Source organism: Festucalex cinctus, chromosome 1 (genome assembly GCF_051991245.1).
Source record: "Festucalex cinctus isolate MCC-2025b chromosome 1, RoL_Fcin_1.0, whole genome shotgun sequence".
Classification (NCBI taxonomy): Eukaryota; Metazoa; Chordata; class Actinopteri; order Syngnathiformes; family Syngnathidae; genus Festucalex; species Festucalex cinctus.
The window spans coordinates 30,472,016-30,486,097 of NC_135411.1; the positions used below are offsets into that span (position 1 = coordinate 30,472,016).

Consider the following 14,082-nt stretch of genomic DNA (forward strand, 5'->3'; position numbering starts at 1 on the left):
CTCATGACAGGAAGGCCAAGATAAGATTTAAACCCTGAACCAAGAACTTGCGAGGCAAATGTAAGAACCACTAGAACACCATGCTGCCTTAATATTAGATTCACTACCGTTGATTTAATTTGACAATTCAATTGAGCCACTTAAAAATTGCCTGTACAGTTAGTAACGGTGCTTTTGAGGGCGACAGATTGGATTATTTCACGTATAATGGGTCTCTACGGGAAAGCAAGTGAATAGATTGCCGACATTGCCGCTTCCACTGTATTTCCATCACATTTCATCATAGACATCACCTGAAAGCGTTTTTTTTTTTTTTGTGCAGACGGTGAGACAATCAAACTGGTGTTGGCCAAAAAGGAGCAACACAATGGAGACACCAGAAAGAGTAGGGAGCCTTCTGAGCTCACTTTTCCCCTGTTATGGAAAATAATTATTTAGCACGTATGAACATAAGTTTATACTGAATTGTGGATACCTGTATTGTCTTTAACAATGGGCTTTTCATTTCTTGGACATGAAGCAATAACAAAGTGACCTTGACTGATAAGCTTGCTCGGAAGAGACTGCTTGCTTTCCTGCCTAGCTGACCCTTCCTTTCTCCTCCCAAATTTCTAACTACGCAGCATGAAGAATCTTCCCATGGTCCTTACGGCGCACTGTCTCACATATGACTATCTTGTAGACTGCTCTGTTAGACTTGTGTATATTTGAAGCTTCAAATATAAAGAAACCCAAAAGACAAATTGCTTTCCAGACCGTTTCATTCATCTCACCTAACTGCTGAAAATTCCACAACACCCCCTTCCCTTAAGTCAATTTAAGATGACATCTTGATTTCTTCCCCCCTCGGTGTGACTCCGGAGCGGCTGAGTCGAAGCATTCGGGATCACAAAGTAAAAAAAGCTCAGCGGCCGCCTCGCTTTGCCCTTCCCCGGGGTGCACTCATGCCCGTGGTGCCGCATCCACGGTGGGCCGCAAGTGAAAGCCGGAGGGCGTTTTTTGCTTCAAGTGTGTGTGGAAGGCACTAAATTGGTTAGTCTGTCAGGTAGGGTGTGTACGTGTTGTATATCGGGACTTCCTTTCATGCGGACGGGCAGGAGAATTGGCGCCACATTCCAGTCCGTGTGATGCTCTCCCTTCTTTTCAAGCCTTCCGGGTGGTCGGCGGGTTTGGGGGGGTGAGTCGTGAGTTAGTAGAAGGTAGCCGGATGAAGCTGGGTCATTACTCCCATCAAGGATTCACAAAGTCCAAATTCTGCCTCATTCATGCTTTCATCTTGAAAGGGACCATCCTGCAGCATGCTTATTGCCACTACTACTACTGTACTATTATTACAATAAGTCCCCCTTCATCGCGGGTTCTGGGGTTGCGGTCCCAATTTCTTTTGTACAGTTAATATGTTGTTGTAAAACACTTTTATCCAGCTAAGCTAATCTAAGATCTCTCCATCCATCCATCCATCCATCCATCCATCATGAATGGAGAGTTGGCCATCTTAACCGCAACAGTGCAGCTCCTTGATGTGATTTGAAACATTCGTATGACGTTTGGCAAAACGTACCGTTCACTCTCTTTGCTGAACTGTCCTCGGCCGACGTCGTTGACGGCGCACAGACGGAATTGGTAGGAGCGCGCCGGGATGAGGCCGCCCACCGCCACCCCATTGGACTCGGGGTCAATGTCGGCAAGGAGCACCGTCCACGGAGCATCTGACAAATAGTAAAAAACTCATCAATTGTGAATTTCCTGACATGGCGGCTGTTTATTTACTCAACTGCAGAGTCTTGAAATGAACAGTCTTCCCCACATCACATGAAATCATCTTGTATATATGCAGTAAGTGTCTAACCATTCATGTATTGAAGAGATTGTTTACACGTCTCGTTATGTGCTGCTGTGCAAGTTAGCAAAAAAATTAAGGCTTAGAAATGTCATTTGTGAATGTACTGAGTTTAATTTTACTCTACACACTGAGGTGGCAAACATTGAGTGGATAGAAAAAAAGTCAACACACCCTAGTTCGAATGCCACATTTTATTAATGTAAAAAAAAAATGTAAGCAAGATAATCATTTTAATTTTCAAACAACGGCCACCATTTTAAAGGTATACTTGACTCATTGAGCCATTTTCAGCTGTAAAAAGTTAATATTTTGTCCAGAATTAATTTGATAATTTCATTATTTTCACGTAAATGAATACCCTTAAGAACTATTTTTTTCCACTTGCTCTCGACTGAAGATGACATCACCTGTGCTGAGGAAAAAGGTAAAGACCAATCGTGGCTCAGTTTGCTGACCAAACCCAGAAAACAGGTGAGCCGTGACTGGCCGTTACCTACTTCCTCAGCACAGGTGATGTCATCGTCAGTCGACAGCAAGTGGAAAATTTACTTTTTAAAGGTATTGATTGAACATGAAAAGTAAGTTATCAAATTAATTCTGGACAAAATATCAACATTTTACTGCTGAAAATGGCTCAATGAGTCAAGTATTCCTTTAAGCGCCTCTGATTACTTATGTGGCTGTGTGCAGAATTAACCAATCACATTCAAACAAAAGTTAGATGGGAGAAATGTCTCCAATTAACCCCAAATAATGTTCAGCTGTTCTAAAATGCTTTTCCTGGATTTGTTGTCTTAGGATAAATAAATATATGATTGCAATATATTAATATTAGATAATTCCATTCCAGACGACCACAAATTAGCAGTCCCTCTTATTGTTTAGCCACTGGTCCAGAATGGAATTCAATTACACTTTCAAAAAAGAATAAGATTCATTTTGCGTCCTTGCGTGATTCATTTTGCCGTTAATGACTTGTCAGTTGTCCTCATACATAAGCGACCCTGCGGGCATTCCCTCGTCGGGGAAGCAAGGCGGCGCGTGCGGTGACTTTAAAGAGGATCCACTCACTGTTCTCGGACACTTCCAGGATGTAGCGGATGAGCGGGCTGTTGCCGTCAAAGGCCTGCGCCCACGTCAGGTTGATGGCGCGCTTCTCCATCCTGCTCAGCACCGCGATGGGGTTTTCGGGCGCATGAGGGAGTTGCCTACATCCAGACAAGGCGAGGCACGAAAAATATGTGTGATGTAGCTTTGCCTTCATTGGGTACACTTCCACTGTCTTATGAGCTCTCATACTGGATACCTTGTGTCGTTGAGTGATCAGACTATTTTAAAAAACAGGCAATACAGTCAAATACTAGGAAACATTTAAAACAGGGGTGTCCAAACTTTTTCATTTGAGGGCCACATACAGAAAATCAGAAGCACGCAAGGGCCACATAATGTTATGAAGTAAAATTATATTTAGTCCTAAAAGTTGTACAAATAATTTATTTGTGCTTTTGCATATTTAGAAAAATGCTACAGTATATAAACCATTTAATTTGTAATATGGCGGTAGAGTTATCATAGTTTTGGAATTTTTCATTTGGTTCTTTAATAAATGCTTAGTTTTCGTTTCGTTTTAGTTAATTTCAGTATTAGTATTATCCATCCATCAATTTTCTGAACCGCTTCTTCCTCACAAGGGTCGCGGGGGGTGCTGGAGCCTATCTCAGCTGGCTATGGGCAGTAGGCGGGGGACACCCTGAACTGGTCGCCAGTCAATTGCAGGGAGTATTAGTATTAGTTTTTTTTAAAAAAATTTTTAAATGTGTATTACTTGTACGCAATATTTAAAAAACGCCATTGGAGCGACGTCATCTGAAGGTGCTTTTCTATTGGGGGCTGCTAGATGACGTCACATCTGTGTGACATACTTTCAAACGTCATTATTCTGGTTGATATCAAAAATAAATCTACTAAAAATCACACCAAAGACTAAAACGAATGACACTTTTGCTATAATTATAGTTTTAGCTAGTTTTGTAAACATAAAATGTAATTTCAGTTATTATTTTCGCTTTTATTTTATTTTGTTAACGAAATCGTTTTTTTAATTTTTATTTTAGTTATTTCATTAATTTTAGTTAACTAAAATAACCTTTAATGGCATCTGTGTTTTTCAACACCCTCCCTTCTTACTTTGACCGTCTCCAAACATTTTTGTTTTTATTTTATTTGAACTGAGTCAGATGTCATTTTTAGCATATGTCGCGGGCCACTAAAAAACGGACGGCGGGCCGCAAATGGCCCCCCGGGCCGTAGTTTGGACACCACTGATTTAAACTGTTGATAGGTGTCGTATACAGTACATGTTTTCGTAAATCATATAAAGAAATATAAATAAATGAAGCAATAAATAATTCTAACAGTGATTCGAAAACATGTGGCAGCAGCAGGAACATGAAAAAAAAAGGAACCAAAACTTCTCTTTAATCTGTGATTTAAAAAAAAAAAAAAAAAAAAAAAAAGATCTGATCTCTGTCGAACCGTTATGTAAAATCCATCTCCCAAGTGCATGCTGGATCACAAGCTGTAATGTGAAATCAAATTTAATTGGGCTCCAATTCAGATTACGCATTTGGTCGCCATTAAAAAGTAATATATGGAAAATCCCAAGGAGAATGTTCACCCACACTTACATACATCTTATCAGATCAACTTGTAATTTCTTGGATAAAACTTCCTTTTAGCTGCTAACTTATCTTTCACAACACATTTTGATTTCCCCTGTGATGTTTAAGTGCTTTTTGTAAAGTGGGAATTATTGCTATCGGATCTCATTAAGACTTCGGCCGGTGTGCCTAATATTGTGGGTGAACATCCATTTTTGCAAAAGATGCGCACCTGACTCTGAGGTGGGCGCTGCGGGAGTCGTTTCCACCCACGGAGGTGACGCGGCAGGTGTACGTTCCGATGTCGCCGGACCACGTCTGGGAGATGTGGAGGGTGCCCTCGGAATCCAGTCGCAGGCGGGGCGACGCGTTCACGTCCAGCGTAGAGCCGCTCTTCTCCCACACATAGCTGGAGAAAAAAAAACAAAAAACAGTTTCTATAACATATGTATTATTATTTGCATAATACTGTCAACACCCTCTTAAAATAATTGGCCAAGTCATTATTTTTGCATTGTTTTTGTCTAAATCATCTCATCATGATGCAAAGGGTTTTCAGTTTTTTTGTGTTTCCTGACAAATCTGAAAAAATGACTTAGGCGATTATTTTAAGAAGGCGTCGATGTATATTCTTCTGCCACACGTAGCTAGATCAAAACAAAACAAAACAAAACAAAACAAAACAAAAGGGCTTAGGGAAGTCAGTGCCTAACAAACTTTTTAGAAGGAGCACTGAGTAAAGATGAAGACTCCAATGTTAGCTTCTCGCGGCCAGCTTTTGACTGATGGGATGCCACAAGCTCTTCTCACTTATTCAAAATATATACAGTAACTAATGGCAAAGCTTTGAAGGTCCACCAGTTCAATACTGCTGGATTATTAAAAAAAAAAAAAAAAATCGTATTATTGTAGCTTCAGCGCTGTCCATATTTGTTGTTGATTAATATTCCACACCACTGGATATTTTAAGGTCTCAAGGACTTACGCATTATTGTCAATTACCGATTTGGATGCTGCTTTACGTGTTCTGTGCTGGTGGACCGGAATATAGTTTCCGCCATGGAGATAGCTACCCCGACCTTCCTGGATGGGTTTGGAATGAGGACCCGCCCTTCCTGATGACGTCTTCATGCTTCAACTTCCTAAATTGACTTTTGTACTATTCTAGTTACTAATGTTTAGTATTGTAAACTATGTAAATTGTTGCCCATTCAGCATCCATTGCAGCCTGCTCATCCTGGAAGTGGGATTACCATATTTGCGGTTCCTTCTCAAGGTTTCTCATTTTTTCCCCTGTTTTTTTTTTAGTTTTTCCTTTCCCTTTTGTGGTTCGATCAGGGGAAGCCGTTGATATTTGTCAACTGTGGCCATGTGAAGCCCTTTGAGACTTTTGTATGATTAAGGGCTATATAAATAAACTTGACTTGCACATTTGTTGTTGAGTGATGACTTTAAGTTGTGCATTGATTCTCTACATCTGCACAACTCTCACTACATTGTAATTACTATAACTACTGCATGACTGGTCACTTTTTTTCACTCTATTTTTGCTCTGCGAATCACTTGAATCGATGTCATTGTTCGGTACAATACCACCAATGGCACACTTCCGTTACGTAAAGACTCACTATACTTACAGTTTGTGTCACGTTCTAAAAGTACTTTTGGTTTTATTGCTACATGTTCGGCAATACTTGAGTAGCTCATACTACCAGTGACAAATTTCTTGTGTGTTTACACTTGGCCAGTAAAGATGATTCTTATTCTGAAAACAGTAATATAATAAAAAAACAAAAAAATAATGAAAAATCCAAAATTAATCTTAAAAATAATATCTATGATGATACAACTATCCATTCAGCTACTATCATCACCATCACCTACTACTAATTGTTACTATTGTTATTACCGTATTTTCCGCACTATAAGGCGCACATAAGAGCCTTCAATTTTTTGAAAAGCTGACCATGCGCCTTATAATCAGGTGCGCCTTATATATGGATCAATATTGAGCCGCAACAGGTCTCGCTGTCAAGACACATTCGGTGACCCTGCACAACCGGTGACGCGCATGCGCAGAAGATCCCGCCATCTTGGATCGCTAGCTAATACTAATACTTTACGTCAGAGAAAATAATAAAACAGCTGTTTATTCATTTTGAGAGTGAATGGAGTTGTCAGAAAGCTGGTTTGTAATCTATTAATAAAGTTTGACTGACCTATCTGACTGTTTTGTTGACATTCACTTTAGCGCAGCACCATCTAATGGTTGCATAACGTAACCCCAGCCTCTACTGTAGCGCCTTATATATGGAAAAAGTTTGAAAATATGTCATACATTGAAGGTGCGCCTTATAATGAGGTGCGCCTTATAGTGCGGAAAATACAGTATTTACTAATAGAATGCATAATAAAAGTAAAAAAATCCCCCTCAAATTAACAAAATGTTTATTAATAACAACGCTAATATTGACAATAATAATAATAATAATAATAATAATAATAATAATAATAATAATTATTATTATTATTATTCCTGCGATTGGCTGGCAACTAGTCCAGGGTGTCCCCCGCCTACTGCCCAGAGCCAGCTGAGATAGGCGCCAGCACCCCCCGCGACCCTTGTGAGGAATAAGCGGTCAAGAAAATGGATGGATGGATGGATGGATAATTATTATTATTAGGGGTGTTAAAAAAAATCGATTCGGCGATATATCGCGATACTACATCGCGCGATTCTCGAATCGATTCAATAAGGGCAGAATCTATTTTTTTTTTTTTTTTTTTTTTAGGATTCACACCTTGAGCATGGAAGAATGTTATATGAACGGAACATTAAGCCTTAATATTTTATTTTAATGCTGTTCAAACATGAAACAGATTACAACCTCTATAAGACTGAAATTTCAGATAAATAAATAATACATTTTCATATAAATATTACACTCTACAAGCTTACTGATTAGTATTTTCTAAATTTGAATGAAAAAAAATCGCAACAATCGACTTATAAATTCGTATCGGGATTAATCGGTATCGAATCGAATCGTGACCTGTGAATCGTGATACGAATCGAATCGTCAGGTACTAGGCAATTCACACCCCTAATTATTATTATTATTATTATTATTATTATTGTTAGGGATGTTCTATACCAATGCTTTCAGACCGATACGCAACTCTTGAGCAGTCACCGATACAATACCAAATCTCAATACCGCTACTACATAAAATAACCCCCGCCCACACGCACACCCCCACACACACACAGACACATATACAATAATTTAAAAGCAAGACCTATATATCTCAGAAATCAAATTACATGAAATTAATGGCAATTTTCTATTCCTCTAGTTTCTAGTTCCTGAATGTTTAGCGGCCAGAAGAGAGCGGCTGATATTGGTATTGTCTACTGTCGTGAGTACCAATGTCTTAAAACAAGGTTGGTATCGGTTCCAATAACTGGTATAAGTATTCACCCATCCCCAATAATAATAATAATAATAATAATAATAACAATAACAATAACAATAACAATAACAATAACAATAACAATAACAATAACAATAACAACAACAACAACAACAACAACAACAACAACAACAACAATAATAATAATAATAATAATAATAATAATAATAATAATAATAATAATAATAATAATAATAGCAGTAGCAGCACATTTCTGCATACATTTACAAGTAGTATTCTAATCTGAAATGAGCGCTGTCAGAAAAGAGGTGCCTTGATAAATTCCACTGTCAAATCCACACACATACGCATGCCTCCCCCCTACAAGTGCAAAGGCACACGTGCGCACACGCGGTCGGAAGATGCAGTGATTAATTGTGACTGTTGGGGCTCTCCAGCTAATCTCCTTGGCGTTGCGTTTAATTAAAGGCGCCGTCTGAAGTTATTACTCTGTTTACATATTCCTCTGTTTACCACCGCCACCCGATCGATGCCACTGGGCCCACAGGTGACAGACACTCTAATCACTGGGCTCCGTAGACAGCAGCCCCCCCACACCCATCCACTTTGCAACACACACTCACACACTGCATCGTATGCAATGCGACTGTAAGCGCTGCATCCCATAGGAGGTCATCAGAGGGCGGATCGACGCTGATGAGATCGAGTGCTGATTTCACAAACTCATTAAATGCAGCTGTGATAAGCCACACTTGTTTTCCACACATATGATGAAGACAATGATGAAGTGCGGGGCAAACTTTTTTTCTCGGTTACCTGATGCTGACGCTGGGGTCGTGGGTGACGCCGCAGGCCATAACCGCCTTAGTCCCCTTGATGACACTCTGGTCCTGTGGCGGCTTGGTGATTCGGGTGCGGGCTACACACACACACACGCACACGCCGAGTGGGAGAGAGGGGAGAGTTTGCGGAGCGTTTGAACAGTAGATTATTGGATTGGACTGTAATGCATTCTGATTCAAAGCGTGCCTCAGTTCAAGTCAACTATTTTACTTTACTTTCTTTTCAAAGACATTCCAAGATGAACCCAATGAAGGCAAGAGTCAAAATAATGAGACCCAAAATTGTAACACTTTTCGCTACATTTATTATTAGTGTATTTACATCACAACTTTTTGCTTTGCGATGTAAGCTTGTTACGCCAGCCAACGTGTGGTTCACAAGCTAGACGAGAACCAGATAGCTTTGTCAAAGGAGGGATGAGTGAAGTGCATGCATGTGTGAATCTAGATTGCAACGTCAGCTTGTTGTGTTAGCACACAACTGGCAGAAGAGTGAAGATGCAGATTTATGTTAGTCTCTCACACTAGTTAACGAGTGGCTAGCTACTAACTAGCTAGCTTTGTAAAAAGAGCATCAAGTGAAGATTTAGCCTGCTACACTAGCTAGCCACTCACACTAGCAAACCATTATCTGAACGCTGATTAGTTGACTAATTTTTGGGTGCGTTGGGAAATGTACTCAAAGTGTGCTCTGCTCCACTCGAACCGTTCGGAAACTCAAAGAGTTGTTGGTAGGCTATGTGCCGTTTGGTTATTCAGAGTGTCACACTCTGCAGATGCCCGGAGCATACTCTACGCAGAGTGTCAGAACGTCAGGCAAGTTGCAAGGGTTGTGGGCTGAAGTGAATTTGGACGGATGTGACAACAAAATGTTTGTAAATTCACAAGAAGAAAAAAAAAGGAGCCCGTTCTGCCTCTCTCAACACTCACATGCTCACAGTTCAGTTAGAGCGTCGGATTGAATGTCTGACTGCATCCTAGGTTTGTAGAAAGAGTAATGAATGAAAATTATATTGCTATCTGGATTTGTAGAAAGAGCACAGAGTAAATATGTGACTGGCTCTGGCAAAAGGGTCCTCATGTGCCAAAAAAATAAAAACAAAATTGAGATATTGACATATTCAAATTCTGCACTTAATTCCCTTTAAAATGATATGATATAATACACGGATGTAGCTTGACCAAGTTACCGCAGTTTTAATGTTAGAAGGTTGAAATCCCTAGTTTTGAGAAAAAGGGGTTTAAAAAGTTTTGGTACTTACATCGCACAAATGTCCATAGCAACCAGTAACTTAGGAAAATGATATGAACCTGAAATTTTCAGCAACTGCTAAAGCAGGCAAGGCCATCGTCCGAAATTTGAACCCTTTAAATGTTTTGAAAGTTTGACCTCTCAAGAGATGAAATCAGCCTCGACGTATCCGAATGTGCATACTGTTCCCCACATAGTGCACTATGCCATTTTGTAGGGTCGTCCAAATACCCGATCAAAAAAAAAAAAAAAAAAAAAAAGTGGTACACTGCTAGCCAGATTGGCTTCTCGCGCCTATCTAACAACTGACGTATAAATAAACGAGTTGAGTTGAGTTGAGTTGAGTTGCCAACCGACTAGCATCGTAGGAGGAACTTTATGAGTGAAGATATACAGTAGATTTGCTACATTAGCTTCTCACACTAGCTGCTAACTGGCTAGTAGCCTGTCGGCTAGCTAGTTTTGTAGAAGGAGCACAAATGTAAGGTGTAATTTAGTAGTCTACACCTTCCCTGCTAGTGATTACCATGTCAGAGTAGCCAACGATCGGCTTAAGAACGCTTTCTTGTTATTAATGGAATGGTTAACTTGTACAGGCTTTGAGAACATTTTCTAAAGAAATTCCTGCTCACCCCACACCACCAGGTCGGCGGAGGCTTCGTCGATGCCTCTGGAGTTGCTGGCCATGCAGGTGTATGTCCCCGCATCAGACAGGTGGGATGGACTGATGAGCAGACTGCCTGACTCCAGCAGGGTGAATCTGGGCAGCTGTACCGAACCGCTGGCCAGGACGCGCTCACCTGGAAAACGCAGCTACAGTAACTTACGAGTGGTCCACCTTACACGTTTTCACGTTTGTGATACGTGTACATACTTTTGTTACGAGGTTTCAAATAAATATCAAATAAAATAAATACTGTAATACACTTGCACGTGGACGGATATAGTTCACTTCAATGGGGAAAAAACTGATTTGAGATACAGTACGTCAAGGTACCACAGTACTGTATATAAATTGAGGGTAAAGATTGAGAGAGAATGTCAGAGAGTGGGCATTTGATTTGCGTACCTTTCTGCCAGGTGATGGCTGGCCGCGGGGCTCCGGACGTCTCGCAGTGCAGGATGACGGACATGCTGTCAATCACAGCGCTGTCAGCCGGGCCGGCAGTAATGTTGGGAGCGATGCCTGACACACACACAGGTGAAAACACGCATACACGTACACTCGATGAGGAAAAAGAGGTGATGATGACAAGCCGAAAAGGAGTCCCCTCTTAACAAAGCAGATGGCAGCTTTAATAGACTTGACAAGAAAAAAAAAAAAAAGAGAGAGAGAGAGAGCGGCATCTGTCAGGTCTCGCTCACTGCGAGGAAACTGTCAGAGCACCTCGAATGTACTGCTGCTGCTCCATGTGTGTTCAAGTAGCACTCGTTTGAAGGGATCTAATTATGTAACATTTATGCTAATGTTAGTACGTCTATAGCGTTTCCATTACATGTCAGAATGAAGCCAGCGGACTTTCGTTAAACAAAATGTTATGGTTTGGTTGAGAATGATAGTATATGAGGTTTAATTATTTTTTGTTTAATGTGCCAATTTTATAGTAATGCTGTATGGTCTTGCTTCATCATAGATCGTTACCTATTGCAAGTGGTTGTGCAACATAGCCCTTGCGGTAAACAGGAGTTCACTGTATGGAGATGATTGGCAGGGTAACAAAAGCAGATTTAAGGCGGAACAACAAGGAGAGGGAGAAGAGTTAGAAATAAATGGTAACACATCAGGTAGCCTCCAACTGTCCAATGAGACGTACAGAGAATGTATGTATCAAGAAAGCTGTAATCTTAGTGGGATAGAAGTTGAGAAAGGAATTGTAATTTCATGACAATTCAATGGTATTTTTGCAAGGAAAAACAAAACAAAAACAAAACAACTCAAGTTGTATAGGCAAACATTGCAATTGCATAAGGAGAAACATCAAACTATAGTAATTTAGCTCATTTCACAAAGCTATAGTTGCATTTTTTTCTGAGCAAAAGCTTTATTCCAGAAACTTAACTGCAACTGTTATGTCATTTTCAGTTGACAGCAAAGGGCAAAATGGCCACCCACTGAAATGGATAAAAACAGATTTTTCATCTGGATGTTGCTGCTTTATTCGTGTTTCACAAAAACAATATTAGTCAGAATACCATGTTTAGACTAGTGGGGATTATTGTAAAGAATATTTTTGGGTTGACTTCCGGAAAATAAATTGTGAAAATAAAAATGGTAATATTACAAGAAAACTGCTGTATTACAAAATAAAAAATACTGTATACAAGAATAAAGTGATGAAAGATCATCCTTTTATGTAAAAAGTTAAAATATTAACCCCCAAAATGTTATTTTATGAGAATGAAGACATTTACATAGAGATACTAGAAAAGGTTGTAATTTAATGAGAAATAAGTTTTATAATTTATGACAAAAAGTCCTGTATAAATGCACATCATTGCCTTCTGCGGTACAAATAAAACTTTTCAGTGCATCAAATCCCAGTCATAACTTCTTCACAATTAAACAAAGGAATACATATTTTGGTGTCGGCCTATGTTTAGTATGGTGACTAACAATCCTGCTTTCAAAAAGTTACAAAAGAAAAAAGTACTCACTGGTGACAGCGAGGTATGTGTTGGTCTGGATCTCTCCGGCCAGATTGCGGGCGAAGCACTGGAACATTCCCGTGTCGTCGGGCAGCAGGCCGTTGATCTGCAGGCTGCCTCCCATCAGGATCTTGTACCTGGGGATCTTCAACGGGCTGATGGCCGCGGCGTCCTTGTACCAAACGATGTCTGGCTGAGGTGTGCCTGCACACACACAAACACGGACACACACCAAAAAAAAAAGTCAACTTCTTTTTCTTCTTATTGGACTTGACAGCTTGATGAGACACAAAGAGAACAGACCTCGAGCCTGACAGGGGATGTCCACCACCTTCTCCATCTCAGCAGTGATGTGACTCGGTGGCTCTTTCACAAACAAAGGATATTCTGGTACAAGGAGGAAATCAAACTGTTGAGCCATCAGCATATAGAGAAAGATATATTTTTTTTTAAACCCAAAAAGACAGTTTAAGGGCTATACACAACATGTTTTTTTTCCTTTTAAGTAGGGATTGGCGAGTACTGAGATTCAAGGTGTCAGTACTCATGATGGCACCCTCTTGTGGACATTTTACGATCAGGAACAAGAAATTAGAAATGACAAGCACACAAAATATCCATTGATATCATGCAGTTTTATGGAAAAATGCAATATTTGCGTATATAAGTCTCTCTTTAGAGTGTATTTTATGCATCAAAAGTACTAGTGGAAGCGGTACTTGTTATCGGTGACTACTCAAGATTTGTGTATTTGTAGTGGTACTGGTCTGGAAAAAAAGGTTGCATGAAACATTCAAAAAAAAGTAATGTTATGAGGAAAAAGTCAACATTATGTGAGAAAGAAACTTGGAATAAAAAATGAAATAACATTGTCATGAGAACATACATACATACACATATATATATATATATATATATATATATATATATATATATATATATATATATATATAAGAAAAATATGAACATGATTATGTTATAATATGATAGGTTTTTTTTTTAACGAGAATAAAATGAGAAAATTTAATGCTATCTTGGAAAACTATTTGTGATGGAATTAATTTGTATTTATGAGAAAAAAATAATCATTTATAAGAAAAAACAATACATACTTGTATGAGAAAAGGTCCTACTATTGTGGTGAAAAAAGACATTACGAAAATAAAGTCTCATATTATTTCAAGAAAAAGCAGGACTTTTACAAGAAACAAATTGCCTTATTACAACAAAAAAAACGGCAGATTTTAGAAGAAAACCGAAATGTGTGAAATTTAGTCTTACAAAACATCCACTAGCTTGATGCCAACGCACAATGCAAAACACCAAACAAGGGCTCAGGTAGCGAGCAGCAACGTTGTGGTAATTATAAACCTTTAAACAACTTACATTTGAATACAAGCAGTA

The 14,082-nt window shown here is 39.4% G+C and overlaps 1 protein-coding gene and 1 long non-coding RNA gene across 4 annotated transcripts in view; one reads left to right on the forward strand and one right to left on the reverse strand.

Annotated features, from left to right (window-relative positions):
- Positions 1-14,082, reverse strand: part of sdk2a (sidekick cell adhesion molecule 2a) — a 198,697-nt gene that overhangs the window by 43,881 nt on the left and 140,734 nt on the right. For all 3 annotated transcript variants that reach the window (XM_077528387.1, XM_077528388.1, XM_077528389.1), the window contains exons 8-15: positions 12,982-13,065; positions 12,688-12,882; positions 11,102-11,218; positions 10,665-10,832; positions 8,755-8,857; positions 4,736-4,912; positions 2,915-3,051; positions 1,562-1,709 (exon numbers count right to left, since the gene is read on the reverse strand). In XM_077528387.1, coding sequence (XP_077384513.1) covers positions 1,562-1,709; positions 2,915-3,051; positions 4,736-4,912; positions 8,755-8,857; positions 10,665-10,832; positions 11,102-11,218; positions 12,688-12,882; positions 12,982-13,065 — 1,129 coding nt within the window. The remainder of the gene's footprint in view (positions 1-1,561; positions 1,710-2,914; positions 3,052-4,735; positions 4,913-8,754; positions 8,858-10,664; positions 10,833-11,101; positions 11,219-12,687; positions 12,883-12,981; positions 13,066-14,082) is intronic.
- Positions 11,136-13,109, forward strand: LOC144023238 (uncharacterized). The gene is made up of 3 exons (XR_013284508.1): positions 11,136-11,233; positions 12,731-12,876; positions 12,956-13,109. It is a non-coding gene; the product is annotated as an uncharacterized LOC144023238 (long non-coding RNA).